The sequence below is a fragment of the Aedes aegypti genome, chromosome 3 (genome assembly GCF_002204515.2).
Source record: "Aedes aegypti strain LVP_AGWG chromosome 3, AaegL5.0 Primary Assembly, whole genome shotgun sequence".
Taxonomy (NCBI): domain Eukaryota; kingdom Metazoa; phylum Arthropoda; class Insecta; order Diptera; family Culicidae; genus Aedes; species Aedes aegypti.
The window spans coordinates 247,071,321-247,087,079 of NC_035109.1; the positions used below are offsets into that span (position 1 = coordinate 247,071,321).

At 36.6% G+C, this 15,759-nt stretch overlaps 1 protein-coding gene across 1 annotated transcript; it reads left to right on the plus strand.

Annotated features, from left to right (window-relative positions):
* Nucleotides 1-11,306: 11,306 nt before the first annotated feature.
* On the plus strand, nt 11,307-12,668 carry LOC5565206 (peroxisomal (S)-2-hydroxy-acid oxidase GLO2). The gene is made up of 3 exons (XM_001649515.2): nt 11,307-11,912; nt 11,976-12,231; nt 12,292-12,668. Exons 1-3 carry the CDS (start codon nt 11,371-11,373, stop codon nt 12,661-12,663), a joined length of 1,170 nt encoding a protein of 389 aa, XP_001649565.2. The 5' UTR covers nt 11,307-11,370; the 3' UTR covers nt 12,664-12,668.
* Nucleotides 12,669-15,759: the final 3,091 nt, after the last annotated feature.

Consider the following 15,759-nt stretch of genomic DNA (forward strand, 5'->3'; position numbering starts at 1 on the left):
GATATCATCTACTTAACTCTCCCGTTCCAAACATACCAATATTGGGTGGGTTTCAAATTATTCTAACAAACCGGAATGTGTTATATTGGATTCTAAAATTACGTCAGACATCGATTTCCGGAGTCTACTCATAGGTTCTTTTACAAAAATACAGTCATCTCTCCCTTACTCGATATTGAAGGGACCATCGAGTTAGGGAGGTATCGAGTTACAGAACACAAAAGCAGTGCAACTGCGTTCCAAGGGACCATCGAGTTAGCCATGAAAACCAAATTTTACTATGGTTCTCTAACTCGATATCGAGATACGGAATATCGAGTAAGGGAGAGTTAACTGTACCTATATTACAAAGGTTTTAATCGATTTTCACAAACCTTGGATTCCAAAATCAGACATCAGTTTACGCCATCAGCTATTCTATTTTAAAAATACAGTAGTTTCTCGATTTTATCACTGCTCGTTTTAATATCGCTTCACTATATCACTCTCGATTTTAGCACGGTTTTCTGTTCGATTTTATCACGCCACAATAATTGTTTAAATTTCATACATTTTTCATAGAAAAACAAACCTACACAACCAAAATATATCTATTTGACCAATCTTTCACGTGCTTGCCATGTCATTCATTCCAAAATGGCGTCGGACTTCGACTCATACTCATCGATCCCACACCATAAGCATCCACATTAGGCTCTGCATAAAACTCATTCACTCTCTTTCGCTCCTCCGTGATATTAGTAAACAGCAAAGCCAGTATACGTCAAAATCCCCTACAAGATCAAAATAGCGCAGAGCCCCATTGTTTAGTTTTAAGCTAAAACAAGACGGATCAGGTCAAAACACAAAAACGATACCAATTGCCTGTCAAAAAAGACCACTTCTCATTGGTCGTTTTGGCAAAGGCCTACTTTCATATCGTTGAGTTGGATTGCAACAGGGCACTTTGTTGCTAGTCCGGCCGTGTAGCTTATTTGTACATTAGCGTTTATATCGAAGGTTTTTTTTTCATTAAATCTGTTTTTGTTTAAAATTTATTTATATTCCAAATTGAGTTTAACACGTGTGCTTCTTAAATGCTAAACTCAATGAAACATGACTCATTGGAAACAATTTAATGGAAAAAGCATCCTCTGTTGCACTAAACAAATGAAGCTTGCAAGAAACAACCAAATTGTGAGCCTTGATATTTGAATTTGTTCATAAGATTTGCTTAAAAAAACTTGAATTTTAGGGTTTCATAATTTGTGTACCATGCCAAAGCTTAAGTTCATCAAGAAGCGTTTTTTTTTTAATCAGCCGGTGAATTCAATTCGCTTGTGTGAATAGAAGTTCTATTTATGGCTTAAAAAATAATATCTTTTCTAGATTGGCCCTTAAACAAAAAAGTTGTAAAACTCAATTGGCACCCCCTAGATATGTGCCTTAGGGTAAGAAAAAAGCTCTCTTAAAATTTCAACTCATTTGGTCGCTCCCCCCGCTGGCGCATTCAATTCGAAGTTTGTATGGAATATTCGTTTCAAATATATTGAAAATTGAGCCTTTGTCACTGTTTCGTGCCGTATGACAAATACACTAGTTGATACGCTAATGAACGTATTTGCAAAAGGTTGTATCTGGATCTGATCTCATTTTCATTACCTTTTTAGTTTTTGAAAGTTTGCCTTAGATCAGCACTCCCTTACAATCACTTATATGCATGCGCCATGTGCAGCAGCTCGCCCAGCGTCATAGGTGGCTATGATGCCTTAGTAGCTACCACCAAGCTATATTGAAGAAATACAAAGCAGTATTGCATGATCTAGTTCAGATGGTTGAAACTCCAAATTTATCAATTTTAATCATGATACAACCTTCTAGAATATTGTTCGCTATTATATCAAGTAGTATTTTCAACATTCTGGGTTCAATTGAATGCGATCAACAATTTCCTTGACCCAAAAATGAGATGATGTTCTGTTTACCATATGTTTGAGCTGAAAATCCCATATTAATTTAAATTCGATTGCACCAGCTCATGGAATTGTACCGTTTGACTCATATTCCGAACACTTAAGGCCAACAGTGACTTCAAATGCGTCTGATAGGCATACATTATCAGATATTCGTGTAAATTTTAATTTCTTCGCAAAGTCTAACTGTTAACTGTTGGGTGTGCCGTTAAAATTGTTTGTTTGAATTTGTTTAGTATTGTTTTTACGTAAAAGTTTGGAACAACATTTTGATTCAAATTCCGAACACTGTTTTGATTCTGTCTCATATTCCGAACACCTTGATTAAAATTCCGAACAGCATGAATAAAACGTATTCAAATGAATATTTTCGCAAATAAAATAATTTGAGCTAGTTTTACTGATCTCGAACTAGAGAATCATCACTACTCCCGAGGTATAAAATGGATTTGAAGACGTTAAAATCGAGTTGTAAATGACTGCCATTTTCTGATAATTTGGTGACATATTTCAGCGAAACCAGCCCAGATAGCCCAGATAGCCGTAGCGGTAAACGCGCAGCTATTCAGCAAGACCAAGCTGAGGGTCGTGGGTTCGAATCCCACCGGTCGAGGATCTTTTCGGGTTGGAAATTTTCTCGACTTCCCAGGGCATAGAGTATCTTCGTACCTGCCACACGATATACGCATGCAAAAATGGTCAATGGCACAGTAAGCTCTCAGTTAATAACTGTGGAAGTGCTCATAAGAACACTAAGCTGAGGAGCAGGCTCTCTGTCCCAGTGGGGACGTAATGCCAGAAAGAAGAAAGAAGAAGATTTCAGCGAAACATTTCAACCAAATCGCCATACAAAAAGCGAGTGTTCGGAATATGAGTCTGTTCGGAATTTGAGACAAAACGGTACTTAAGTCCCGAAATTGCCATAAATAGTTACGTTCCCATAAAATACACACAGTTTCTGTAAAAAATGAGGTCCAAAAAATATCTTGAAAGTGTGTTGTCGATAGCTCCATAGAATTGATTTTGCATTTTATTAAGACAAAATAATGCTAGTTGATCTTTTAGGAACAGTTATCGTTGTAAAAAATATTTTCGGTTGGAATCGTTCAACTCTTTTACTACCACGGCGGGAGAAAAAACTAACGCTTACTACAAAGGATCCAGAAAAAGGTACTTCATAGTGTTATATGGGGATAAAGTATAGTTAGGGACCACAATTCACATGTTTGGGTTGAAATATAAAATTTTGATTACACTTTTCTTTCTGTAAATCCAATTTTGACCGGGGACATGTAGTTTTTCTACATGAATTTGATTGTAAAAGCACAGCAAACATTTCTGGGCAGAAATAGAACTATTTGATTACATTCAACAATAATTAATTTCACTTTTTAGTACTGATTGCCTATAAAGCAAGAGTCAAAGCAATATGGTACTACTCAAGAATTAAAAAAAGAAGTCGAAGAAGGCTAGAAAATATACCCGCTATCAGTGAGCTGTCTCCTCTCTCTCAGATGTTTACTAGACATCTAAAAGCAAACAGTTGTAAAAGAACAAACAAATAACAAAGTAATGCTTTGCATTTTGATTTACATACTAAAAGAATCCAGAATAACAAGTCTGCTCAAATATGTTCTCTGGCCGTGTAAAAGCAAAAATTGTACTGAAAAATCTAGATATCATCACTATGAATTTTGATTTTTAATTTTGAACAGATGCAATAGATTATCGTCCATGATTATATTTTTGAACGTCGACAAACATAATTTAGAAAATTGTAAAGCTCGAAAAAATTTCACTCTTTTCTGCGAAACATGCTCTTTACAATTTTTAGTTTGTAACTACAAGTTTGATTCTACCCCATTACCCCGAATGCCTTTTCTCCCGAATTCCAAAACCCCGAACGATCCATAACTTCAAATGACATTACCCCGAATGCCAATATCATGGGGGAATGTCATCAATGTCATCATGTCCAGATAATTATAAATTGGGGGAAATAGCATTCGGGGTGATGGAATTCGGGGTAATGGTACTTCCGGGGTAATAGAATCACAAATTTACCTTTTTCTAAATGGACCTGTCAGTAACGAATGCTTGACTTTTTAAGTTTATACATGTAGGACTATCTTGAGCATCCCTATATGATCTACCATCGCAGCCATCAACATCACCCCGCGAGAAGATGCCTAGGAGAACAGAGGCAGTATCTGAAAGTGAGAGCTATCGTTCGGTCACGTTGTTACCTCAATATATTATTTGAATTCGATCTCCGTATCTGAAGTTTTTCGATATCCGAAGTTGTCGTCCGAAACGCGTATCCCTTCCTTTCGCGAGTGAAGCACTTAATTAGTAATTGCTACAAATTTGGGGGCTCGTCCGGGAACGCGGGAAGAAACTGTCGCGATAGTCGTTAATGTGCGCCGGTGGGTGAGAAGTTGAGAAAAATTGCCGTGACATCGTGCCTTGAAATTGCATTTCAAAGAAATATTAACATTAAGTGAAGTGAATTGAATTGAACTTATTTTTGAATTGAATAATTTAGTGTTAAGATATTGAATTACATTGATTAGTGATAAGTAAATTTGGATTCATTTTAGAAATATAGTGGCAGTGTAAATTTATCAGCCAGACAAACGTAGAACATAAGTGATCTTCGAATTTATTTTACCATCGTAAAAAAACCCTAATTGTGAACTCATTTACAAGAAGCAGAATCCATTGATCTTCAAAGTTGACCTGGGGTTAAGGGTCATTGTACGGTGTAACAAAAATAAACAACAACCTCGACGCTTGTGATTCAGTGCTGGTGAAGCGGGGGAAAAAAGTTCTTTTTCTTGTGCCTATTTCGTTGTGGAAGTGATACTAACAATGCAGGACAGCAGCATTCCGCCTTTTCGGCCTAGCAGCGGCGGGTCACCCCCTGCTTCCAATGCTTCTAATCCCCAAGTGCAGCTTTCCACTGCCGAAAGTGAAATGAAATTAAATATGATTGAAAATACTTTTACGCGCTTAATAGATCAACTGAATTTTTCTAATACGACTGTGTCGAACCTGACACAAGAGCTTAGTGCGTTACGCACTGTGATGAACTATATGAGGGCAGAAACAACCCGTTTAAATTTGGCTGTTGAAGAAATACGCTCTAGCTCAATAGTGCCCCAACAGGCAAGCACTCCTAATGGAGATAGTTCGGTGGGGTATGATGAAAACAGGCATGTTAGAAGCCATGCGAACCGTGCGGCAAGTAACAGAGTAGTGATAAACGCTAGAGTGAATGCTGAAAATGACGAATTGAGTGACGGCGATGGTCGTGCTGATGGTAGTGTTTTGAGAAGAAATATTTATCCAGCTGTTGCGAGTGGTGTGGCAAATAATGATTTGTTGGGCAATGGTCCAAACAATAATTCGATTAAAGTGCAAAATCATCTCGATAACCGCAATCGCGCGTGTGAAAATGACAACGTTGGGATCGGTGAAGGCCGACACGCTATAGAGAGAGTGAGTGGGAGCTGCTGTGGCTCTGAGGCGTACGGTGGCTTGCGTGGTGATTACCACATGGAGGCCCATGCGCATGACATTGCTAGAGAACTTGAACCTCGATTATCGGTAAGTGAAGCAGAGACTGCCTTTTCAGAATTTTCGGGTACCGAATTTTATCCCGTGCAAAAATGGATTGCTGATTTTGAGGAATTGTCTGATTCTATTGGCTTAACAGAGCTACGTAAGTTTGTGATTGCTAAGCGTAAATTAACAGGATTAGCTAAAATGTCATTAAACACTACTAACAATGTCTCTAATTGGAGAATGCTGAAAGAATTTTTGATGAAAGAGTTTGATTTTTATGAAAATTGCGCTGTGGTGCATGAAAGATTGCGAAATCGCAAAAGAAGTCTTGGCGAAAATGTCTTGGAATACTTTCTGCAAATGCGGGAAATTGGGGCGAAGGCCAATGTGGACATTTCGTCGATTATTACTTACACCATTAACGGAATAAACGACAATGGTCCAGATAAAACTATTTTATATGGATCGAAGACCTTGGATGAGTTTAAAGAAAAACTTCGTGTGTATCAAAGTATAAAAGACAGTAAATATGGCAGGGACGGAAACTTTAGCGGAAAGCCAAATGGCTATAATAGAAATTTCACAAATAGATTCAAAAGTCCACCAAGATCAGTCAACTGTTATAATTGTGGAAGAGATGGTCATATCTCTAGAGAATGTCCGAAGAAGTTTGGTAATAAAAATGCTAATATCTGTAGATCTAACACTGCTGTATCAAAGGGTACGTATTTGACAATAATGGTTGGGACAATTCCCTTTCATGCTTTTTTTGATTCTGGTTCCGATGTGTCTTTATTAAAGGAAGACTGGAAAAATAAACTGAATTTGAAGATGGATCACAATGATCGTAAGCGTTTATTGACGCTCAAAGGAGGTATATGGACGTTAGGCAGTGTTTCACTAGATATAGAGGTAGAAAACTCACCTTTAAGAATTACATTTGACATTTTAAGAGATGAAGATTTGCCACATGATATATTGTTGGGTAGAAATCTATTGGAATTCGGTGATGTTAGTGTCACGGCTGATGGGGCAAAGTTCAGTCCGAAGGAGGAGCATTTTGCGTTGAGAATAAGAACGGACGATGTTTCCGATGATTGTTTAGAACATATTGAAAATAATTTGGTGCGTGATAAAGTTAAAGAAATGATAGGAAACTATTCCCCGCAACAGGTACACACAACTAGAGTTAAACTGAAAATAGTAGTCAAAAATGAATCACCCATTCAACAATTGCCACGACGGTTAGCTCCACTGGAGAAGAAAATAGTGCAAGAACAAATAGATAAATGGCAAGAGGATGGAATCATCCGTCCGAGTACATCTGAATACAGTAGCCCTATTGTACTAGCTCATAAAAAGGATGGAACAAGACGACTATGTGTTGATTATCGTAGATTGAACAAAATTATTGTGCGAGATCATTTTCCGATTCCTTTAATTGAGGACATAATTGATGATTTGCATTCAGCACGAGTATTTTCAACATTAGATTTAGAGAATGGTTTTTTTCATGTACCGGTTGAAGAAGATAGCATAAAGTACACGTCATTTGTTACTCCTGCAGGACAATATGAGTTTTTAAAAACACCTTTTGGATTATGTACCTCACCAACAGTTTTTCAACGATTTGTTAATGATATTTTTCGAGAACTAATCGATAAGAAGATTGTAGTAATTTACATTGATGATATACTGATACCAGCTGAAAATGAAGAAGAGGCATTGGAAAGATTAGCGATGGTGTTAAAAGTAGCACAAGATCATGGATTAAAAATCAAATGGAAAAAATGTCAGTTTTTAAGGCGAAGAATACAACATTTAGGATATGAAATAGAAAATGGAAACATTCGTCCAATGACCGAAAAAACTGAAGCAGTATCGAAATTCCCTGAACCTAAAAGCCATAAAGAAGTACAACAATTTTTGGGATTGACGGGATATTTTAGAAAATTTATTGAAGGCTACTCGGTAATTGCTAAGCCATTGACTGATTTGTTGCGTAAGGACGTTATATTTAGCTTTGGACCAGAACAACGTAATGCTATGGAGATATTGAAAATAGAATTGTGCGATAGACCAACACTAAGGCTATACAGCCCGAATGCTGTTACTGAGCTTCATACGGATGCGAGTAGAATTGGATATGGAGCAATTTTGTTACAGAAATTTGCCGGAGAAAATGCGTTTCACCCAGTTTATTTTTACAGCAGAAAAACATCACCTGCTGAAGCGAACTATCCGAGTTATGAATTAGAAGTGTTAGCAGTGATTTCAGCATTGAAAAAGTTTAGGGTGTATTTGCTAGGAATCTCGTTTACTATTGTAACAGATTGTGCGGCTTTCAAGATGACGATGGTGAAGAAAGATATATCGCCAAGAATCGCTGGATGGGCATTACTACTCGAAGAATACGAATACACATTAGACCATCGCCCTGGTTCGCGTATGAAACACGTAGATGCACTTAGTAGAAATCCTGTAGTATTGCTATTACAAAATAATATAATAGAACAAATCAAAGTATGTCAACAGAAAGATGAAAGATTATCGGCAATAATGAAAGTTTTAAAAACAGAACCATTTTACGACTATTTAGTAGATCATGGAGTATTATACAAGTATGTTAATGGTGGAAAACTTTTAGTTATTCCTAGTTCAATGCAACATTCAGTTATAAGAAATATTCATGAACAAGGTCATTTTGGAGTGAAAAAAATGAGTGAACTCTTAACAAGGGAGTACTGGATCGAGAATTTACCGTTCAAACTAGACAAATTTGTTAAAAGTTGTGTTGCTTGCATATTGGCTGGTCGCAAAGTTGGGAAAAAAGAAGGATATCTTTACCCTATTCCTAAAGATGAAGTACCATTATCTACATATCATATTGATCACTTAGGACCACTGACAGCATCGAAAAAACATTATAGATATATTTTCACTGTAATAGACGCTTTCAGTAAATTTGTTTGGTTATACCCTGTTAAATCTACAACAGCTGATGAAGTATTAAAAAAGTTAGAAATCCAACGATGTGTGTTTGGTAATCCAAAGAGAATAATTTCCGATAGAGGAGCTGCTTTTACGTCAACTGCTTTTCAAGATTATTGTGAAACTGAAGGTATTGAACATTTACAAATTACAACCGGAGTACCACGTGGCAACGGCCAAGTTGAGAGAATTCATGGAGTCATTGTACCCGCTCTAGCTAAGCTTTCAGTTGAAAATCCGGAAAACTGGTATCGTTATGTTGGAAACCTTCAACGATTTTTAAATAATACTCTCCAAAGAAGCATAGCTCGAACCCCTTTTGAATTATTGTTCGGTACTAAAATGAAAGCTCCAGAAGATATAAGACTAGCAGAAATAATTGAGCAGGAATGGATAAGAATTTTTGAAGAATCTAGGGAGGAAATCAGGAAGATGGCAAGGGCCAGTATAGAGGATTCACAAAGAAAAATGAAAAAAACAGTTTGATCATAATAGAAAAGATGCAGAAGATTATGAGGTTGGTGATTTAGTTGCGATAAGTCGTACTCAATGTGGCACCCATTTGAAAATTGCTCGGAAATTTCTTGGACCATATCGTGTAGTTAAGAAGAAAAGGAATGACAGATACGACGTTGAAAAGGTGGGAAATGAGGAAGGACCTAAGCGAACGTCAACATGTGCGGAATTCATGAAGCGGTTTGTACCAGGCGACGATGAAGACGATGAGATCTACATCTACGATGAAGAGCAAACCAGAGGGGATGCTGCCGATCAGATTACACCATCCGGGTCGGATGGTGGTCAGGATGGCCGATTTGTAGGACTATCTTGAGCATCCCTATATGATCTACCATCGCAGCCATCAACATCACCCCGCGAGAAGATGCCTAGGAGAACAGAGGCAGTATCTGAAAGTGAGAGCTATCGTTCGGTCACGTTGTTACCTCAATATATTATTTGAATTCGATCTCCGTATCTGAAGTTTTTCGATATCCGAAGTTGTCGTCCGAAACGCGTATCCCTTCCTTTCGCGAGTGAAGCACTTAATTAGTAATTGCTACATACATATGAATGATGTAACTACCAAGTACTGCTATAATTAATGAGTTTTTTATTAAAAGTGCAATCCATAATGTATAAGAATAATGTTTTGCAAGATCGTAAACAATTCAAATTATGCTTTTTGGTTCTCAATAGTTTTGAGATAGCGTTACAGTAGTAGCAGATTAAGTGTGCAATTACTTTGTACTGCAGATTCATGTTAAATAAAACCGATTTTTTTTAAGTTTATGTTGTGAGTATACTGTTTATACGTGTTGAAATATACATGTTCTATGGTTATTCACTTTTCAAAATCCTTAGTTCAATTTGATTTGTATTTTAGAAAACATTAACCGACACCTAAACTAAAAAAGGGTCGGTAAATTAAAACCTTCGATTAATTTTTTTTATAAAACAACAATTTTCAACATTAAATTATCGAAAGTAGCTTTGAAACATGACTATTCGCTAGTTTTGTGATGCTCCCAACAACTTTGCACGATATGTGAAAATCCACACAAAGTTTACATAGCAAATGTTTGCTCCTTTCGAAAATTTTTTTGATATATTTTCTTGTTTATCTTGTTATTGCTGATGTTGTTCCGAAAAATGTTCATACCTGGTTGTAGAGCATATATTGAGTAATTAAAGTACTGAAGACACAGAATAGCTCAGATTAATATTTATGCTGCAAATAAATCTAAAACGCGAGTGTTCGAAGTAGGCACCAGATTCAAAAGTATCCACGTCTGACGGTAAATAAATTTTGAATGTAATAAAAAAAAAACTCTATTTCTTCTTAAACGACTTCACTGCACTTCTACATAAACTTTCACTTTGAATTGTGTTTTATTGTTGAATGTATTTTTCAGAATGCTTGAAAGTATCTATTACTAAGTAATTTTGGGCAGACGCTTGTACATTAAGAATAAATTAATATGAGCGTTGATCTTGCATGATGCTCGGTTTCATTGCAACTACAAAGATATGCATTGTAAAAGTAGGATTTCCGACATTTTCTGGCTGTTGGATGTGCAGATGTAAGACACATTTGATCATACAGTGGCACCGCCTGGTAAGTGACTTCCAAAATATAATTACCACTGAATGGAAGATATCATGAACAAGTTCTCCAAATATAATTTCACTATATTTTAAGTCATTTTCAAATTATTTGCGCATATCATTGTCCTTAAAATAGGTTGCTGGACGTCAAAGGGTAGATATGAAAAATAAATGTGTCGAAATATTGGCATCATTCGCTGTAATAATGTAACTCATCTATTCGAAGATACATCGGTATCAAAACAGCATCAGAAAAATAAAAATTGATGGAGTCCTCAACGTATTTTTAGAACGCCAAAATATCATCTGGTCCGGTCTGTCTGAACACCGACCAAATGGTCAAGAAATTGGAGCTCACTTAATTTGAAATCACATTTCGTTTCAACTACGTACTGCAATCAAAGAAAAAGTGCTTTTCTTGATGATATCTTGCAGGAAATTTTCCACGCATCGAGATAGACGATTACTTATCTGTTGAAGTGCATATTACGCGTCGCAAGAAAAATTTTACTTCGCTTTTGGTGTTCCCGCATTTGATATTTACATTTAAAATGGACACAGCAATATAATCTGAGGTCACACAGGTACCTTTACCATTTTATTACCATCAGATAAGAACAAACCATAATCAATTGAAAATCATTCAACCGTGATGCTCCAACGCCTTCGGCTGACTTGATCTATGCTTGCAATGCAATAAAAAGCCTCATTACCCAAACAGTTGGTTTAGTTCTAGTTCCTACGGCGCTCCATCATGTCCGGGCTGGTTTCCATTGAAGATTTTGAAGATCGTGCTGCAGCTAGCATTCCGCAAGAAGCTTTTGACTACTACCAAAGCGGAGCAGATGATGAGCAGACGCGCCAGTTAAATCGCTCTAGCTATGAAAGGTTGCGCATTCGACCGAGAATGTTGCAGAATGTATCCAATCGTGATATGAAAGTGAAGCTGTTTGGTGAAGAATACGCCATGCCTATCGGTATATCTCCAACCGCTTTTCAGAAAATGGCTCATCCAGAGGGGGAAGTCGCAAATGCACGAGCCGCAGCTAATCGTAAACTGTTGTTCACATTGAGTACATTATCCAATAGTTCTATCGAGGAAGTGGCAGATGCTGTTCCGAAGTCTCCAAAGTGGTTTCAGCTGTATATCTATAAGGAGCGTAAGTTGACCGAACGAATCGTTCAACGAGCAAAGAAGGCAGGATTCAAAGCTATCGTGGTGACCGTTGATAGTCCATTGTTTGGAAAACGACGAGCGGACATTCGAAATCGCTTTTCTCTACCTCCTGGATTAAAGTGGGTTTGTTAGTTATGTAAGTTACTGGAAGGATTGATACACGTATGTAATTTCAACTTTAGGGCTGCTAATCTGGAAGGAGAGCAAGCCATAATACAAGGGAAGGACGGATCAGGACTCAGTCAGTACGGAGAACAACAGCTGGATCCATCTCTGGTGTGGGACGACATAAGGTGGTTGATTAAAATTTCCGAACTACCAGTACTTGTTAAGGGTATTCTTACTAAAGAAGATGCTGAAATAGCAGTTAGTAAAGGAGTGAGTGGCATATGGGTGTCCAACCATGGTGGTCGTCAGCTGGATTCAGCTCCAGCTACGGTAAATAATCAACATTTTAGAAAAGAAAACCTACTTATAAATGTGTCAAATTCTCTTTAGATTGAAGTCCTGCCTGAAATTGTTGCTGCTGTGGGAGACCAAACGACTATAATTGTCGACGGAGGTGTGCGAAATGGAAAGGATGTATTTAAAGCCCTGGGTCTTGGAGCTAACATGGTAATGATTGGTCGACCAGCGCTATGGGGTCTTGCCGTTAATGGCCAGCAAGGCGTTGAGCAAGTATTGGATATCCTGAGGGATGAGCTAGACACCACGATGGCTCTGGCAGGATGTCAACGAGTTGCAGATATTACACGGCTTCACGTTATACATGAGGAGTATTATAAAGAGTTGAATATGAAGCAAACTCAAGTTTTACTTGACATGCAAAGTAAAGATAAACGTAAAGGTTGGCTTAAAGGAATATTTTAAGTTTGATTGAGATTATACCTGTTTTTCAATATACACTACTTTGTGATATTTACATAAATATAGATTGGTATAAAATTCAAAATTGAAGATGTGGTTGTTTCAAAATGACAAGTTTTCAAGTCGATTAAGCCCTGATGGAAAACATAGCTACGCCCAATAGCGTACTGGTTTCTACAACAAAGCTCAATATATGTACAGCTTTGTACATACTTAGTTTACAAAGGATTGAACTCTCGCGGAACATTACTAAAGGACCTATCTAACATTGAGAGGCTCTCTTTGTTTACTTTCTCTTTCATTAATAACTGAGTCACATTAGCCTCTTCTGTTGCGTTTTATGTATGAAACGCTAGTCAAGGAAATTGACTTTCGATCTATAGTGGAAAACTTCCCAAAATCTTTAGTATTCCACTGTTATAATCGAAAGAGAACGAGAGAGGAGAGAATCTCTCATTTGTACATAGGTCCTTTAGTAATGTTCCGCGAGAACTGCTGTTATCATGAATAAGGTTGCCATTAGTCAGATAATTCTTCAATTAATCACTCGTTGAACAAATATAGCTCAATTGATGAGCATAGGCATGAACTTTAAGGATGTATGTACTAAAGCATGAACAATCGGTGTTACTATTGCACCACAGAAGTCGCTACATTGTTCAAACTTCACTAGATAATTTATAGTGCTACATACGAGCATGAATCATACCACCAACACACCTCACATCGGTAATCTTCGTAGTGGTTTCACCACGCAGCATAACAAAAGCATAGGAAACCGGCACTTTGCTGGCTGCTCGCTCGCTCTAAGAGAGGAAAACTTTGCGAGAAATAGCGAGAGCAATCATCAGCTTGTCTGTGTCTTAACCATAGCACTAAGCGTAAAAAATGTTCCATCTAAATGTACATTTGCACTACATAAGGTGCTGGTGATCATCTCTCTCGTCGCCGTTTGCCTGTTGTCTGCTGGATTGAGTCAACACAGCTGTTGTGCATCCCACAATCGCCATACCCACTGAACAACACATAAGCGTACTGTTTTCCCCCGAATAGTGCGTTTGTGTGACTTACTTCATAATTGAATTTAAAGTGAGACATGAAAATAAATCAAAGTGGACCCAAAACTAGACTCAGCACTAAATTCGCAGCTTAAAACAATAAATAAGAGGTTTTATACAAATATTGCATCAGAAGGCCGGCTCGAAATGCACGATTCTCACCGGTTCGGAGATTTGTGCCATACAAATATTGTACATTCCCTGTATACAGCTGGGGATTTTTTATTTCCGTACAAAGTGGGCCGAAGGGTCTCAGATTTTCATGAAACTTTTTCCACAGGCAGGGCTCATCAATATGTGAATAAAAAAAAATTGAGAAAAATTCAGGGTCGCTTATTTTCCCGGAAAACTCAGATGGATTTTTTTTGTTTTCCTCTGACACTACTTACTTTGAAAAATCATAACTCAAGAACGAAGCATCGTAGAAACAAAGTTTTTTTTTATGAAAATGAAAGCAAATTTTCTCAGGATTAAAAAAAAAAAACAACTAAATGGAAAAAGTTTTCCACACAATTTTCCACCGTTGAGAAAATCCGTAAAGAAATTTCAGGCCTTTCTTAAATTTCAAAAATGTATACAACCATGAAAATGATTTTAAAATTAAAGCAAAATGGCACTGTTTCCCAACCTCACATGGAAAAGGTCCTTGTAATGGTATCGGTGGCAACATTAAGCGAATGGCTAGAGATGCTAGTATTAGAAAGTCAGCAGAATTTAATAACGCCAAACAATTTTTCGACTGGGCTGTGTCGCAAAAGGTGAAAGACCAATTTAAAAAAGATTGGGAATTTATCTATGCAACTGAAAATGAGAGCTGAAAAATTTCTTCAGGAAAGATTTTCTAACATTGTTCCAATTCCTGGAACAAAAAAATATCATTCATTTATACCAAAAGACGAACGAAGCATTTTTGCTAGTGAATTATCAGATGCACATGAAAACCAAGATAATACAGCATGCTTTGTTCTTAATAATACAAAGAAACGAAAATCTTCTGGTGTTAGCAACCAAAGACAATCTTCCCGGTTGAAAAAATAGATAGTATTAAGATGAAAATGTAAGTTATATACAGAATAATTGAATAAATAAAATTAAAAAAATAATAATAATCTTATTTGTTCCATAGAAAAGAAAGAATCCCTTTTCAGTGTAATGAAAAATTGAGGCAGAAACAGTTTTTTTCAGTTTTTCTTAGCGGTGTAATTTTTCATGAAAAATATCATCCATTCCGACTTATACTTCATTAAAACCAATCCCATATCTTTTTTTCAGATGTTATAGAAAATTTACAATTTTTTTGATAAAAAATCTTTGTTTTTCCGATGCTTCGATTGAAATATGGGTTTTCAAAGAATTTTCCACAAAATTGGCCATAACTCAAAAACAAAAAAAGTACATTTCAAAAATTTCAGCGTTAAAGCTTATGAAATTACCTTCTCAAAAAAATATTTTTGAAAGTTTTCCACTAATTGGAACATAGTTTTTCCGGCTTTTCTTTACGAATTTTCTCAACGGTGGAAAATTTTGTAGAAAACTGTTTCCAGTTATTTTATTTATTTCTGAGAATATTTGCTTTCATTTTCATAAAAAAAAACTTTGTTTCTTCTATGCTTCTTTCTTGAGTTATGATTTTTCAAAGAAAAGGCTCAAAATGGCACATTTGCACATTTTTTACAAAATTGGCCATAACTCAAAAACGAAAAAAAAATTCCGTAAAATGGGGTGTTAAGGACTCGTGGGGTCTTAAGGGATTGAACTTTTCCATCAAGTTAGACAAATCACAAAAACGTCGAAAGTCGAAATACCAGTCATCTGAAATGCTCGATTTGTTCGGAGGATTGTGAGCTGCATTATGTGATAGGGGATGTCTATTAAAATAAAGTATTATGGAGTCTAGATATTGAAAACAATTCTAAACATTTTTATTCGAATTTTACAGGCAAAATACATTTAACTTCAAAACTATAAAACAATATTGAGAAAAATATGTGAGTAACTTAGAACATAAGTAAATTTTATTGAGATCATAACGCAGACAAAA

Excerpts from the sequence above, each read along its gene's own strand:
- LOC5565206 (XM_001649515.2), top strand. The coding sequence starts at position 11,371 with ATGTCCGGGCTGGTTTCCATTGAAGATTTTGAAGATCGTGCTGCAGCT. Across the intron at positions 11,913-11,975 it reads TCTCTACCTCCTGGATTAAA|GGCTGCTAATCTGGAAGGAG; the intron begins GTGGGTTTGTTA and ends TTTCAACTTTAG. Across the intron at positions 12,232-12,291 it reads TGGATTCAGCTCCAGCTACG|ATTGAAGTCCTGCCTGAAAT; the intron begins GTAAATAATCAA and ends AATTCTCTTTAG.